The sequence below is a fragment of the Lipotes vexillifer genome, unplaced genomic scaffold (genome assembly GCF_000442215.2).
Source record: "Lipotes vexillifer unplaced genomic scaffold, Lipotes_vexillifer_v1.1 scaffold490, whole genome shotgun sequence".
Classification (NCBI taxonomy): Eukaryota; Metazoa; Chordata; class Mammalia; order Artiodactyla; family Lipotidae; genus Lipotes; species Lipotes vexillifer.
Genome location: NW_006796397.1, coordinates 3,222,722 through 3,237,697, shown reverse-complemented (window position 1 = coordinate 3,237,697; position 14,976 = coordinate 3,222,722). Strand labels below are relative to the sequence as shown.

General features: G+C 39.5%; 1 protein-coding gene across 2 annotated transcripts in view; it reads right to left on the bottom strand.

Annotated features, from left to right (window-relative positions):
• The window catches only part of LOC103072540 (BTB/POZ domain-containing protein 8), a 74,731-nt gene that overhangs the window by 52,324 nt on the left and 7,431 nt on the right, over nucleotides 1–14,976 (bottom strand). Inside the window, exons 3-5 of one of the 2 annotated variants that reach the window (XM_007468531.1) lie at nucleotides 8,680–8,792; nucleotides 8,569–8,649; nucleotides 692–809 (exon numbers count right to left, since the gene is read on the bottom strand). In XM_007468531.1, coding sequence (XP_007468593.1) covers nucleotides 692–809; nucleotides 8,569–8,649; nucleotides 8,680–8,792 — 312 coding nt within the window. Of the gene's footprint in view, nucleotides 1–691; nucleotides 810–8,568; nucleotides 8,793–14,976 lie in introns of both variants that reach the window. The other variant, XM_007468530.1, reaches the window with a different exon arrangement.

Genomic DNA, 14,976 nt, shown 5'->3' with positions numbered 1-14,976 from the left:
TCTTTCCCTTGAGTTCCAAGAAAAAAACCCTGTATTTTTATTAACATTTTTTCTTTCTTTAAGCAGATTTTAGTTACTTACCAAAAAAAGAGTCTAACCAAAACAGGCAGCAGGCTTTAATTGAAACTCTAAAAGCCTGGAATGTCTAAGCAACCCAACTCTACAGCAGAAAAATGATTTTTAAAAAGTACACTGAAATATTAAACCTCCTAATCCATGCTATTCAGGAGAATCGGCTATTTTGAATCAAAGACTTGAGCCAGAATGAATTCAGAGAAAATACATGTCATTCATGTAGAAATAAGCATTTTCAAAACCATAATGCCTGTGAAATTAAAAATTGCATTAAATTACATTTTCTGTGACAGTGGCTTTCAAACCTATTTTAGGCAACAGTATATTTTCTTCTAATAAAATCTTCGGTTCATGCCCAATGCACAGCACAGATCTTCTCTAGCTGAGCATGTGCACATGTCTGGGTAGGGTCACCTGTGCATGTGTGAATGTGCAGATAGAAAATCCTGCCTAATGTCCAAACTCCACCCCTGTCAGAGACCTCCCGAGGCATCACCATGGAACCCCTGTACCCTATGTGAATCAGCTTGAAAACCACCGTGCTAGAAAAAGACAGCTACCCTTTTACACTTTACTGTCACAACCAAGACACCAAATTAATCACATGCCTATTTACCTGTGAGCTTTAAAACTTTTTCCATCAACATAAATATCAATATCTGGGCAACACTGTTTCACATAAAGCTTCAATAAATCTTCTCCTAATTCAGATGCAGGTTCCAAGTCATAAATATCTTTAAAAGAGAAAAACAAGACTAAAAAAATAGTTTCTTTAATACTATATATATTCCAAAATTTTGTATTCTAATACTAGCAAAATGTTTTTCCACAGTTATCTCAATTAGCTACTGAAAGAGAGTAACAGTGACTGAAACATTTAAGTGGTAAATTCAAAGTAAAATGAAACTTTTAAATCATCTATCCTTTCTGCTCTGAAATATATATTTCTATTTCTATTTAAATATAGATATACCTTTAAATATAGATACACATTTAAACATAGGTAATATTGTTACAAAATTATACACCAAAACTGAAGCCACTTCATGAACAGCTGACTTAGAAAGTTAGAAAATTTTCCAATTTTGATATTCTTTTTCACCACTTAATTTTTTCCTGTTCCTGTTCATGGATTTATGGCTAGGATAATCTGTGAACTAATAGAGTTTCAACTAAAATCAATGGGATTTATAGGACACTTACTAGGAGTTTAGTACTGTACATAGTATGGAGAGGTATAGAAAATAAATACTTTAAGAACTATCTCTACTTCAAAAGATTCACTTTAGGCAGTGGGAAGTGAAATATAAAACGTACATATATATAAAAAAAGAAAAATACTAAATTGTATACTATAGCTTTGTCAGTTCAGAAATTTTTATTAGTACACCTGGTAAGGATGGATCACCAGGAACATATTCCCACTAACCAATTTACAAATGTATACATTTATAAACCAGAATGCCAATACTGACTCTACTATCAAAAGAAATCCAGAATCCAACCACTACTCAATATCTCCACTGCTACAACTGTAAACAGATAAGTTACGGGGTCCCCGGAGAAAGAGAACCATGAATGGCTTTCTTGACATAACAGAACCCATTTTGGCCTAAACCATTTTGTGATCTAGGCCTAGCTGCAATGCTTGCCCTTGAACAGGTCTCGGTAATTAATGATCTTAAGGGAGGGGATGCAGAGACAAGGGCCGAGCAGCCAAGAAACAATGGTGCAGCCCTGGAGCAGGAACAATATCTTTTGAGCTCCTTATAGAACTAAAACTCCCAATAAATGGAAGATGAAGCAATCCTCACTCCAGAGAGAAGGTCACGGTTTGATAGCCTCGAGAACCAGAGAAGCTTATATGGAGACCACCTGAAGCCAGATTAGAGTGCAGGCCCTGCACACACCCTAATCTTATGAGCAACCTCACCCTTGAACCCTTTCTATAAAACTCTCATCAAATCTTCCCAGGTTGGGACACACAGTTTTTGAGGGGCAGGAGCCCGCTGTGGCCCCCTCTGCCTGGCAAAGCAATAAAGCTATTCTTTTCTACTTCACCCAAAACTCTGTCTGCAAGATTTGATTCGGCACCGGTGCACAGAGGCCAAGTTTTCGGCATCACCATCCCAGTTCAAAACAATATGGTTCTCTCCATTTTTTATAGAGTAAAAGCCAAAGTCTTACAGTAGCTTATCAAACCCCACGTCTGGCTCCTCACTACCTCTCTAATCTCATTGTCTACTCTTTTGCTTATTTCCATACTGAACTCTCTCTCATTCCTCCAAATGGCAAGTTATGTTCTCATGTTAGGATATTTCTACTGCCATTTCTTTTGCCTTGAACACTCATCTCCCAGATATCCACTTGGCTAACTTCCTTACTGGATTCAAATCTTTGTTTAAACATCACCTTTTAATCAAGGCTGACTCTGACCACCCATTTAAAATTGCAACTCCCATCACTAGCACTCCCAATCCCCCTTCCTCTGTCCTGTTTTTTCTATAGCATGTCACCTTCTAACTTCTTTACTACATTATTGTCTATCTCCACCCCCACCGTACCTTCTCTAACTGGAATCTAAGCTCCAAAAGAGCTGGAAGTCCACTTTAGTCATTGAAGTATCCCTTAGACCTAGAATAGTCCTAACACACAGGTCCTCAATAAATATTTGTTGAATAAATTAATGTATCAAATACTACATAAAAAGATTTTTGAAGAAAAAACATAAAACTCCAACCAGAATAAAGCAGGGGAAGGAGGCAAATCCTACCACTTCCAAATATTCCTACAGAAGACTTAAAGCACATAAATTAGTGGGAGATGTTGAAGGAATAGTCTTCATTTCGATGATTTAAAGATCAGAGTATAATTTTTGACACAAAGGGAAAATCTAGAAACTTTTCAAAAGAAAACCAAGTTAATTTGATAGATGATTACCTATCTCAACTCCCAATTATGTACTCAAATAGCCTCCTGGGGCTTCCCTGGTGGCGCAGTGGTTGAGAGCCCGCCTGCCCATGCAGGGGACACAGGTTCATGCCCCGGTCCGGGAAGATCTCACATGCCGCGGAGCGGCTGGGCCCGTGAGCCATGGCCGCTGAGCCTGCGCATCTGGAGCCTGTGCTCCGCAACGGGAGAGGCCACAACAGTGAGAGGCCCGTGTAACGCGCAAAAAAAAAAAAAAAAAAAAAATAGCCTCCTCAACTTGATACATCACAGTGGGGTATAATAAAAATATATATTTGGTCTTTCTCCCCCATTCCTGGCACAGAGCTTAAAACTCTTGAAATTTCCTAAATTATAGGAATGCCTTACTTGAGTTTATGCTAATGAGGTGATTCAGGGTAGGTTTCCTAAATAGCTTCAGGATGGGGGCTGGTCACCAGAAAGGACAAATATGTCATTAAAGAGTGGGAACTATCAGTGTTCCCCCCCATATCCAGGGAGGGAAAGGGGGCTATAGATTGAATTATAAAAATTCTTGAACAATAAGATTCAGGGAGCTACTGGGTTGGTGAACACACTGACTTATTGGAAATATAACAGGGAAGAACCAAATCTGACTACATATTGGATGTTGCTTTGACTTTAACCCTTGCTTCCCACTGCTTTTGTTCACTAAAAGGATACTGTCTATACATAATGGCCTGCCTCAGGGAATCCTGTCCCTCTGTCTGAATGTTAAACCAAAGTGCCTTTGTTCAGGGAAACATCCGGACCCTGTCCACCCTGTGGATGGCTGCAAGAAAGATGAAATTAACACATCCCCTCCCAGAGGCTGGCCATTCCAGGGGATATTTGCAAAACTTCTGGCCTTTTTACTTTACTTCCTCATCTCCTCCCCCTCTCTGTGCTATAAAAGAAACTGGCATCCAAACCCCCGATAAGATGGTTATTTTGAGACTTTAGTCTGCCATCTTCCCGTTCTGCCAGCTTTCCGAATAAAGTCATATTCCTTGCCTCAACACCTCGTCTCCGATTTATTGGTCTGTCATGTGGCGAGCCGAGCAAGCTTGGACTTGGTAACAGAAAGATGGCGCACCCTGAGGGGGCATGGAATTTGTTCTGTATACTGTCCTTGCCCACCCCACCCCACACCTCGCCCTATGCATCTTTTCCATTTGGCTGTTCCTAAATTATATCTTTTATGATAAACACGTAAACATAAGAGAAATGTGTTCCTGAGTTCTGTGAGTCATTCTAGCAAATTACTGAACCTTGGAGGAGGATGGTCATGGGAACTCCTGAATTTGTAGTCGATGGGCACAAGCCTGGGTAGTAAAAAGCACCAGAATATGTCACCCCAAAACATGCCACTTTGGCATGAGGATTATTTTGAGCTAAAGGTACTTGAGAAGGAGCAGATGCAGGAAAAGCTATTTACATCCCCCTAACTGCCTAAAAATAAAAGCACAAATTTTCCCTTTTGTAAAGGAAATTTCCATTTGTAAAGCTATCTCCTTACTATTCTCATCACTTGACTCTTATTTGCATAACAAGACAATCCTTATTCACCATACATTTTTTCTCCCCTCACTTTCCCATAACTTGCCTCCACCACCTAGTAGCCCAAAAGTCCTTTCTTTCGTTTAGCCTAAGATGATAATATATAAGACTCAATCATCCGGCCATTCTTGAATCTCCTTTCTTTGTGAGACTCCTGGTACAAAAGAAAGTAATGAAAACCATTTTTCCCCCTTCTGTTAATCTGTCTTATTTCAGTTTAATTCGTAGGCCAGTCACAGAACCTAAGAGGGTAGAAGGAACTCTTTTCTCCCCTACAGTAGCCTAAGCACTCCACTTGTGTTGAAGTGGGGGCAATATTGTAGGACTAAGTCCTTAACCTGTGGGGTCTGTGCTAACTCTGGATAGTTAACTGTCAGAATTGAACTGTTGGATGCCCATTTGGTGCTAGGAGAATTGGTTGGTGTGTGGAAAAAACCACACACATTTGGTGTCAGAAGTGGTACCCAGAAAAACAAAAACAAAAACACAATCACAGAAACCCAAATCTGTTCCACAACCTGAAGTCATCATTCCACTCTACCTTAAATTTGCTCTGTTCATACTCCTTAAGCCTGCAAAATAGTACCACCTAAACTCCTTAAAATAGCTTGAGTAAGGTGACCACATTTTTGGTTTGCCTGGGACAGTCCAGTTAATGCCTCTTGCCCCAGAATAATTATCAACAGCAAGAATAATTTCTTATCTTTCACTCTCTCAAAAGAATCCTAGTTTGGACCATAGACTATAAAGTCATCCTTTATAGAAGGCTTTCATTATCTGGCTTTTGCTTATATATCCAGGTTCATCTCTTACTTTGACCATTCCTGTCCCCTACTCTACCCTACACCCACAACAAACCATTTCTGGTTTTCCAAATTTGCTATGTGCCTGGTTCTCTTTGCCTCCAGGCATGTTGTTTCCTTTGCCTGGAACACTTCTCCCCTAAACTCTTTATGACTGGTTAACTTCTGCTTTTTCCTTCAGGATTCAATTCAGATATCACTCCCTCCATGTAGCTTTCTCTGAAGGCCTTAGCCTAGGTTACATGTGCCCTATCTGTGTCCTTATCACACTTGGTACATAACTTACCTGACTGTACCTCCTACTAAACTGAAAAATAGGAACACTATCTGTTTTGTTCACTATCAAATCTTCAAAACTAGCACAAAGTTGATACTCAATGTAATGATTAGAATAGCATCTCAGGAATAAACAGCAAGTGCAAAAGAACAGAAGTGGCAAAATATACTTCCTTAGGAGGAAATGCCAAGTAAGTCAGTAAGAATAGAGCTCAGGGGGTATGAGGGGTTGTGAAGACAGGAGGCAGCAGCGTTCTAGGCAGGAGTCAGTTCCCAACATCCCCTTGCACCACGGGAAAGAAGCTGGGATTTATATTAAGGCTGTGTGAGACTACTGCAGGATTTTAATAAGGGAAGTGCCATGACCACACTTGCAATTGATGGACGTTGTTCTGTACAATAGAGATGGAGGGTGGCACAACAAGAGGCCTGGTGACCAGCTGGGGTTCAAATTCTCAAGGAAAATAGCAAATTCCTGAAATAAATAAATCGCAGGAGGATAAAGAAGAGAAGTATTTAAGAATATTTAGGAGACAAATCAATAGACATGATCATGAATCGAATGAAGGGTAAAAGAGTAACTGAGGAGAAAGATGGTAATATAATTCACACTGATACAGTATTTAAGAAAAGAGCAGGTTGAGAAAGTGGATGATTAGGTCAGTTTGACACAAGTTAAATTTTGAGATATTTAAGGTATATTTAGACAGATATGTCTAGTCAGTGGTTAGATACGAAGCTAAAAAAAAAAAAAAAAAAAAAATTGGAGAATACCAATTATTTAAGGGGCAGAAGGAGGAAGTTCCAGTGAAGGAGACTGAGGAGTGACCAAGAGGGAAGGAAAGGAAGAAGCCCCATTATGCCCAAATTGTTCTCTAATATGTCAATTGTGTTGGATCAAACTCATGTTTTGAAAACAAGTGTTATAGTAGAATTGGATGTATTTGAAAGTATCTGTTAACTAAAGAGTTTTATTACTGGTCTTTAGTGCAAAAAGAGTAAAAACAAACTGATTTAAGCTTAGTTAGATTTCTTTTATATATGTTCACCGTATCTCATTATGGTGAATGAATGAATACATGCATGCATGCCTGTTCTAGGCTTGAGGTAGATCTATTCATAGTTTTTAATTACCTCATTTAGTCTCAGTCCTAAGAAGTAAGTGGTTACAGACTGATTTTATAGATGAGGACTCTAAGACTCAGAGAGTATAAGGGACTTTCCCAAGGCCACATAGTTAGAATAGTTGGCACAGCTGGTATCTGATACCCATTTTTCCTGCCTATAGTCTAGAGCTCTGCATGGTCCCACAGCAGCCTATTAAAGCGGCCAAACAAGTTTTGAGTATAAGTGAATAGAGCTCATTTACCCCCCAACCCCTTGCCTTCATCTACTTTCTCCATCACTCCATGGAAAACTCCGTGTTGACTGGTTTACCAGACACTTACTTGTCCACATCTTACACTTGCTTGTCCACATCTTATTAACTCCTTTGCAGTATTGCATACTGTCAATGCCACCCTCCTTGAAACTTCCTTTTTCTCTGACACTATGCTCTTGATTTTTCCCTCTTAGGTACAAGCTAATCCATGAGAAACACTAGGTCAATGCAAAGAACTGCACCAAGCTGAACTCAGCCCTGTAAGAATACACAAAACATACACAAACACCTAAAACATATACCAGAACCTCAGTTCACCCACACCTACCCATTTCTGGAGTTACAAACTTCTATCTGATTTCAGATAGCAACTTCTGGGAGACCATTTTCTATGAATATTTTTGTGCTTCTGTATGGTCTGGCCTTTCTGAGCAGAGCACTGGCAAATTTGGATAAAGGATGGTTAAACAACAAACATGTCTTAGAAGTCAGAGATAATGTGATGCTCCAGAAAGATTCAGACTATCCTCCCCTCAAAACCATTTCCTTACACTCTAGGGTACTGAAGCTACCTTATCCTAACCAGAGAAGATTTATTTACCTTCCAAAGTAAAGGTGTCTCTCTCTCTGCAGAGGAGGATGGGCAGATCTGCCAGCAGCCTATAAAAGTCTCATAATGTTGGTGTTCCCCTCCTATGGTGCAATCCCACTGCACGTGCAGGACAGGTAACATCAGGCCCTCACCACATAGCCCCGTGGGGACTGAGGGTTGGGAAGTGGTGCTGAGATGCTCTGTAAGTAACAAACAGTCTGTTCTCTGATCCAGGGGTCTCAAGTTTCCTGTTAGAATATCTACTATATATATATCTGTATCCTTAACATCCTCCTTCCACCAATTCACAATAATTCACAAGCTGCAACCCTTCTGACACCCACTTATACAAACAAACTAGAGGTGTTTTTCAAGGTCAAATGCCACATTTATTGTAGTACTTACGCATTTCTGAACCATTTAACATGGGTAAAACTATGCTAACCATTTTTATTAGGTTCCTGTCTTTTAAAAATGTGTCACGACAAAAGTTTCAGTGATTCTGTGTCATGACAAAATGTATTTTTGGTGATTTTTGTGTTGCATGGTGTTTTTTAAGGAACGCATATATTGTGTTATAACAGAATTGATTCTATAGTCTGCTAAAGCTTTTATTGGTGGAGATTAGAATAAGGATGACAATATATGGAGGCTTAAAAGGAGAATTATGAATTATGTGTGTATTTTTTAATAATAACCCCATCTCTAATTACTTAGGAAAACTGGGGGTTGACCATATTATTATTTCCATTTACCCATAAATTATTTACTTTCATTTATTTTTATTATGTTGACTTTGATTTACTTTTCATTTACTTATAAAAAGTGATCAGTAGAGCTGACTTTTGAAGTATATTTTTCTCTAATTGTATCAGAATGTAATTGCTTTCATGGCTATAAAATTTTATAAAAATCCACAAAAAATACCTCACCAGTGGAAATTAAATTGTCCTCTTTGTTGTTATCTTCTGGAATTTCATGCTTCACAAAAGAATGATTAGATGACCTTTTACCTACAGATGACCTTCCATCATTCTCAGTACACTTTCCAACACTGAAGTCACATTTCTTTTGTGGTACTCCACTCTCCACTATCTTTTTCCTGAGAATTTCCTCTTCATAGTTTTTTATGTTTCTGTTTGACGAGTATACAATCCTAAAAGACAAAATGTAAAATATTAATAAAAATAATGTCAGTGATTCTTAAAAGCTAGTTTTCCAGCATGCTGCTTTCATAGATAATGGCTATATAGTTTTAAAACCTTTCTAATCTGGACTAACTAGAGGAAAGATCAATCTAAAATAACAGAAAGTTTGAAAAGTAGTCTATAAAAAATTTTAATGTTAAAAAGGAATATATAATGCCAACAAATTATATAACCTAAATGAAATGGACAATTCCTAGGAAGGGTACACACTAACCAAACTTGATTTAAGAAGAAACAGAGTATCTGAATAGACAAATAACAAGTAAAGAGATTGAATTAGTAATCAGAAACTTCTCACAAAGAAAAACGCAGGACCGGGTGGCTTCACTGCTGAACTCTACCAAATGTTTAAAGAAGAATTAATGCCAATCCTTCACAAACTTTTCCAAAAAATATAAGACGGAACACTTCCCAATTCATTATGTGAAGCCAGTATTATCCCGACACAAAAGCAGACAAAGACATCACAAGAAAACTACAGACCAATATTCCTTAATAATATAGAGATAAAATCTTCAACAAAATCATAGCAAAGTGAATCCAGCAACATATAAAAAGAATTATACATCATGACCAACTGGGCTTTATTTCAGAAATTCAAGGGCAGTTAAACAGATGAAAATCAATATTATATACCATATGCTATAGCCTGAATGTTTGTGTCCCCTAAAATCGTATGTTGAAAGCTAATTCCCAATGTGATGATATTAGCAGGTGGGGCCTTCGGGAGATGATTAGGTGGAATCCTCATGAATGGGATTAGTGCCCTTATTAAAAGCAGCTCCAAAGAGATCCCTCGCCTTCTTCCACCATGTGAGGGAACAATGAGAAGTCAGCAGTCTGCAACCTAAAATAGGGCCTTCACCAGAACCCTACCATGCTGGCACTCTGATCTTGGATTTCCAGCATCCAGAACTATGAGAAATAGATTTCTGTGGTTTATAAGGCCACCCAGTCTGCAGTGTCTTGTTATAGCAGCCCAAATGGACTAAGACACCATATCAATAGGACAAAAACTACATGATCATCTTAGTTGATGCAAAAAAAAAAGCATTTGAGAAAATTCAACACCCTGTCATAATAAAACAGTCAGCAAACCAACAATAGAGTAGAGGGAAACATCCTCAACCTGATAAAGGAGATCTATGAAAAACTCACAGCTAACATCAGACTTAACGGTAAAAGACTGAAAGCTTTCTTCCTAAGATCAGTAAGGATGTCTGTCTGCTCTTACCACTTCTATTCAACATTTGACTGGAGATTCTAGCCAGGGCAATTAAGCAAGAAAAAGAAATAAGCTGGATTGGAAAGGAATAAGTAAAGCTATCTTCATTTACAAATGGCAAACATGTGTATAGAAAATCCTTGGAAATTCACCCAAAAACTATTTGTTAAACAAGTTCTGCAAGGTTGCAAAGTACAGGATCCATATGCAAAAATCACTAGCAATGAACAATCCAAAATGAAATTAGAAAATAATTCAATTTACAACAGCAACAGGAAAATAAAATACTTAGGAATGTATTTCACAAAAAGTGCAAGACATATCCTGAAAGCTACAAAACAATGCTGAAAGCAATTAAATAAATGGAAACACATTCCAGATGATTTAATATTGTAAAAATGGCAATACTCTCTGAATTAATCTGCAGATTCAGTACAACACCTATCAAAATTCAGCTGGTTTTCTGCAGAAATTGACAAGCCAACCCTCAAAGTCAAATAGAAATGCCAGAATAGCCAAAACAATCTTTACGCAGAACCAAGTTGGAAGATTCACACTTTCTGAATTCTAAGCTTCCTACAAAGCTATAGCCATCAATACTGTGTGGTACTGGTATAAGGATAGACATATAGATCAGTGGAATAGAACTGAGTGTCTAGAATATAGATTTATAGGCAAGTGATTTTCAACAGGGGTGTTGTGATATTGTGATTTATAATATGAACTATATATTTGGTCTTTGTCCACTATTCCCAGCATGTAGCTTCTAAAACCCTTCTAATTTCCTATGTAAAAGCCACAGAACATCTTTTATTATAGTACTTAAGTTTTGTTCCCAGGTCCTGAAATAGCTCCAGAAGAATAAAGGTGAAATGAATGTCTTTTGTTATTCATAGCAAGCCCCTTTCAACCACACCAGAGTTTACATTAGTGAAGTTGGTGACTTTTAGAAAGCTCCTAAAAATGGGGGCTGGTTGCCTGGAGAACCAACCAAGTGCTTTGAAGGTTGGAACTTTCAGCTCTCCCCTCCACCTCTGAAGAGGGGAAAGGTTGAATTAATCACCAACAGTCAATGATTTAAACAATCATGCCTATGTAATGAAGCCTGCATGAAAACCCTAAAGGATGGGTTTCAGTGAGCCTCTGGGTTGGTGGACACCTGGAGGTGCTGGGAGAGTAGTGAACCCAGAGAGGGCTTGGAAGCTCCTTCCCACATCCCTTGCCCTATGCATCACTTCTATCTGGCTGTTCCTGAATTTTTTCCTTTTATAATAAACCAGTAATATGGTAAGTAAAATGTTTTTCTAAGTCCTGTGAGCTGCTCTAACAGATTAATTGAACCTGAGGAAGGGGTCATAGGAATCTACATTTATAGCCAGTTGATCAGAAGCACAGGTAACAACCTGAGGCACAGGTAACCTCCAGGTAAATAGTGTCAGAACTGAGTTAAACATGTAGGACACCCAGCTGGCATCTGGAGAACCTCAGAATTGCTTGGTGTGGGGAAAAACTCTTGCAAATTTGGTGACCACAAGTGTCAGAAGTAAAGTACTCAATGAGCAGAGTATTAAGAGTAAAGGAGACACAGGAGGGTGTTTTTCCTTTACAGGTATTCAGACAATCCAATGGGAAAAGAAAAGTCTCTTCAAAAAACAGTGCTGGGGGGTGCTTCTCTGGTGGCGCAGTGGTTGAGAGTCCGCCTGCCGATGTGGGGGACATGGGTTCGTGCCTTGGTCCAGGGAGGATCCCACGTGCCGCGGAGCGGCTGAGCCCGTGAGCCATGGCCGCTGGGCCTGCACGTCCGGAGCCTATGCTCCGCAACAGGAGAGGCCACAGCAGTGAGAGGCCCGCGTACCGCAAAAAACAAAACAACAAAAACAAAACAAAACAGTGCTGGGCCTCTCACCTTCTGAGACGGCTCACACTCTGTCTGTGGAGTGTTCCTCCCAGGGCCACTCTCGTCTTTTGAGACAGACCACATTGTGTATATGGAATGTATCTGTGTATCTCTCTAAATAAATCCACTTCTTACCTATCCAAAAAAAAAAAAAAAAATGGTACTGGGACAACTAGATATCCAAATGTGAAAGAACAATGCTGGATCCTAGCCTCACACTATATACAAAAATTAACTCAAAATAGGACAAAGCTCTAAATGTAAGAACTAAAGAGGTAGACACGGGATAAGTAATTGTGACCTTGGATTAGGCAATGGTTTCTTAGATATGACACTAAAAGCACAAGTTATAGAAGAAAAAAATAAAATGGAAGTCATAGAGATTAAAAACTTTTGTGCTTTCAAGGATACCATCAAGAAAGTTAAAAGACAACCCACAAAATGGGAGAAATGTTTGCAAATCATATATCTGATAAGAGACTCGTATCTAGAATATATAAAGAATTTCTAGGGGCTTCCCTGGTGGCGCAGTGGTTGAGAATCTGCCTGCCAATGCAGGGGACACGGGTTCGAGCCCTGGTTTGGAAAGATCCCACATGCCGCGGAGCGACTAAGTCCATGAGCCACAACTACTGAGCCTGCGCGTCTGTAGCCTGTGCTCCGCAACAAGAGAGCCCGCGACAGTGAGAAGCCCACGCACCGCGATGAAGAGTTGCCCCCGCTCACTGCAACTAGAGAAAGCCCTCGCACAGAAATGAAGACCCAACACACCCAAAAGTAAATAAATACATTTATTAAAAAAAAAAAAAAGAATTTACAAAACTCAATAGTGTAAAGACAAATAACCCTATTTCAAAATGGGCAAAGAACGCGAACAGATAGTTCTCCAAAGAAGATATACAAACAACCAATATGCACAGGAAAAGATATTCGACATCACTGTCCATCAGAAGAATGCAAATCAAAACCACAATGAGTTACTGCTTCACACCCACTAGGGTACCTATAATCAAAAAGACATAATAACAAGTGTTGTCAAGAACACAGAGAAACTGGAATCCTCATACATGCTGGTAGGAATGTAAAATGGTATAGCCAGTTTGGAAGAGTCTGGCAGTTCCTCAAAACGTTTAACATATGACCCAGCAATTCGACTCCTAGGTACATAACACAAGAGAATTGAAAGCATATGTTCACACAAAAACTTGTACATGAATGTTTGTAGTAGAATTATTTATAACTGCCAGAAAGTCAGAACAACTGAAATGTATATCAACTGATGAATGCATAAACACAATTTATATCCATATGTACAGAAGAGTTAACACAGGTGGGACTGCTATCTTTTGAAAGACTTGATTGTAAGAGTTGTCCTTGGCTGGTATCTGGGAACATTATTTCAACAGTGTTCCTAGCATTCTCTAAATGACAAGGGTGGCTCAGCTGTTGTTAGCTTGTGCATTGTTTATACAAATAATATGGTTTAAGCTGAACACGTGCTTTCCTTCTAGGAGTCTGGAATATGGGTACACATCAGGCAGGAGACCAACTCCCAGTAAAAACTCTGGGCATTGAACCTGTAATGAGCCCCCCTGATTGGCAACATTACAGAGTTGCTGTCATAACTCATTGTAGGAAAATTAAACATGGCCTGTGTGGCTCCACTGGGAGAGGACCCTTGGAAGCTTGTGTCTTGTTTCCCGTGGATTTCACCCCATGTACCTTTTCCCTTTGTTTCCTTTGTAATAAATCAGAGGCTAGAGTATAACTATATGCCGAGTCTTATGAGTCCTCCTAGTGAATCATCAAACCTGGGAATGGTCTTGGCAACCCTTGATCCATCACACAATGAAATATTCAGCTATAAAAAGGAATGAACTATTGATAAACAACACAACATGGATGAACCTTGAAAACATCACACCCAGTTTAAAAGCCCACACATAAAAGGCCATATACTATAAAAATCCATTTACATGAAATGCCCAGAATAGGCAAAACCATAATGACAGAAAGTAGATTATTGGTTGCCAGGAAGTGGGGGGAGGAGAGAGTGGAAAGTGACTGCTAATGGGTATGGCAATTGCAAGTACCAAGAATTAAGTTATTAGAGAAACTGACAATAGTCAATTTCTTTGAGGAATGAAGAGGACTGACCTGGAGGGGTCTATGGATGGCTGACCAGTGGTACAGATTGGTAAGATGAGATTCAAAGATAGGGGGGTTAGGAAGAAGGGAGGGAGAAAGGTCTAGAGGCAGTAATGAAGTTCACAAGTGTTTTAAAATGTACCTGGGGGGAGTTCCCTGGTGGCCTACTGGTTAGGATTCTGGGCTTTCACTGCTGTGGCCTAGGTTCAATCCCTGGTTGGGGTACTAAGATCCTGCAAGCCACGTGGCAACAAAAAAAAAGTTACCTGGGAATTTAGGTTTATTCAGGTATGGTGAGGCCAACTGATCAGGAGATGATTACCAGTGAATAGATAGTTTACAACTTACAGTTCACAAGAGGAATGGGGAATACCATGCCAGGTAGGGCCACATGGGGAAGCAACAGGGTCTATTTAGAGACAAAACTGTGCTTTGTCCTAAAGCATAGGCAAAAGTGGTTTTTGTGGGAAGGAATGGGTGAGGCAAGGTAAGCAGCTGAGCAAGTTTAGGATTAAATAGTTTAAGTAATTTGGGGGAGAGGGGGCTCTGGGCTATAAGGGTGGTCTTTAGTTGTCTGGTACCTGGCTCTGGGATGATTAGGGAAGGAGAGTGTTGCCTTCTAGAGTATAAGAAACAGACAGAAGAGGTGGGTGTAGGAATGGATTCAGGATTACTTGGTTTGCATATCAAAGTCATGCTCAGGGAATTAGCTAACTCTGGAAGGGGCAGTCTCTCCCCAGTTAGTGAGGCCCCAGATGCCAAGTTATATATACATATAGTTAATATTACAAGACACCTATTCCACCCACTTCAGCCCTACTAGTGTAAGGGATGTGGGAGAGAAAATAGCCACCACCTGAGA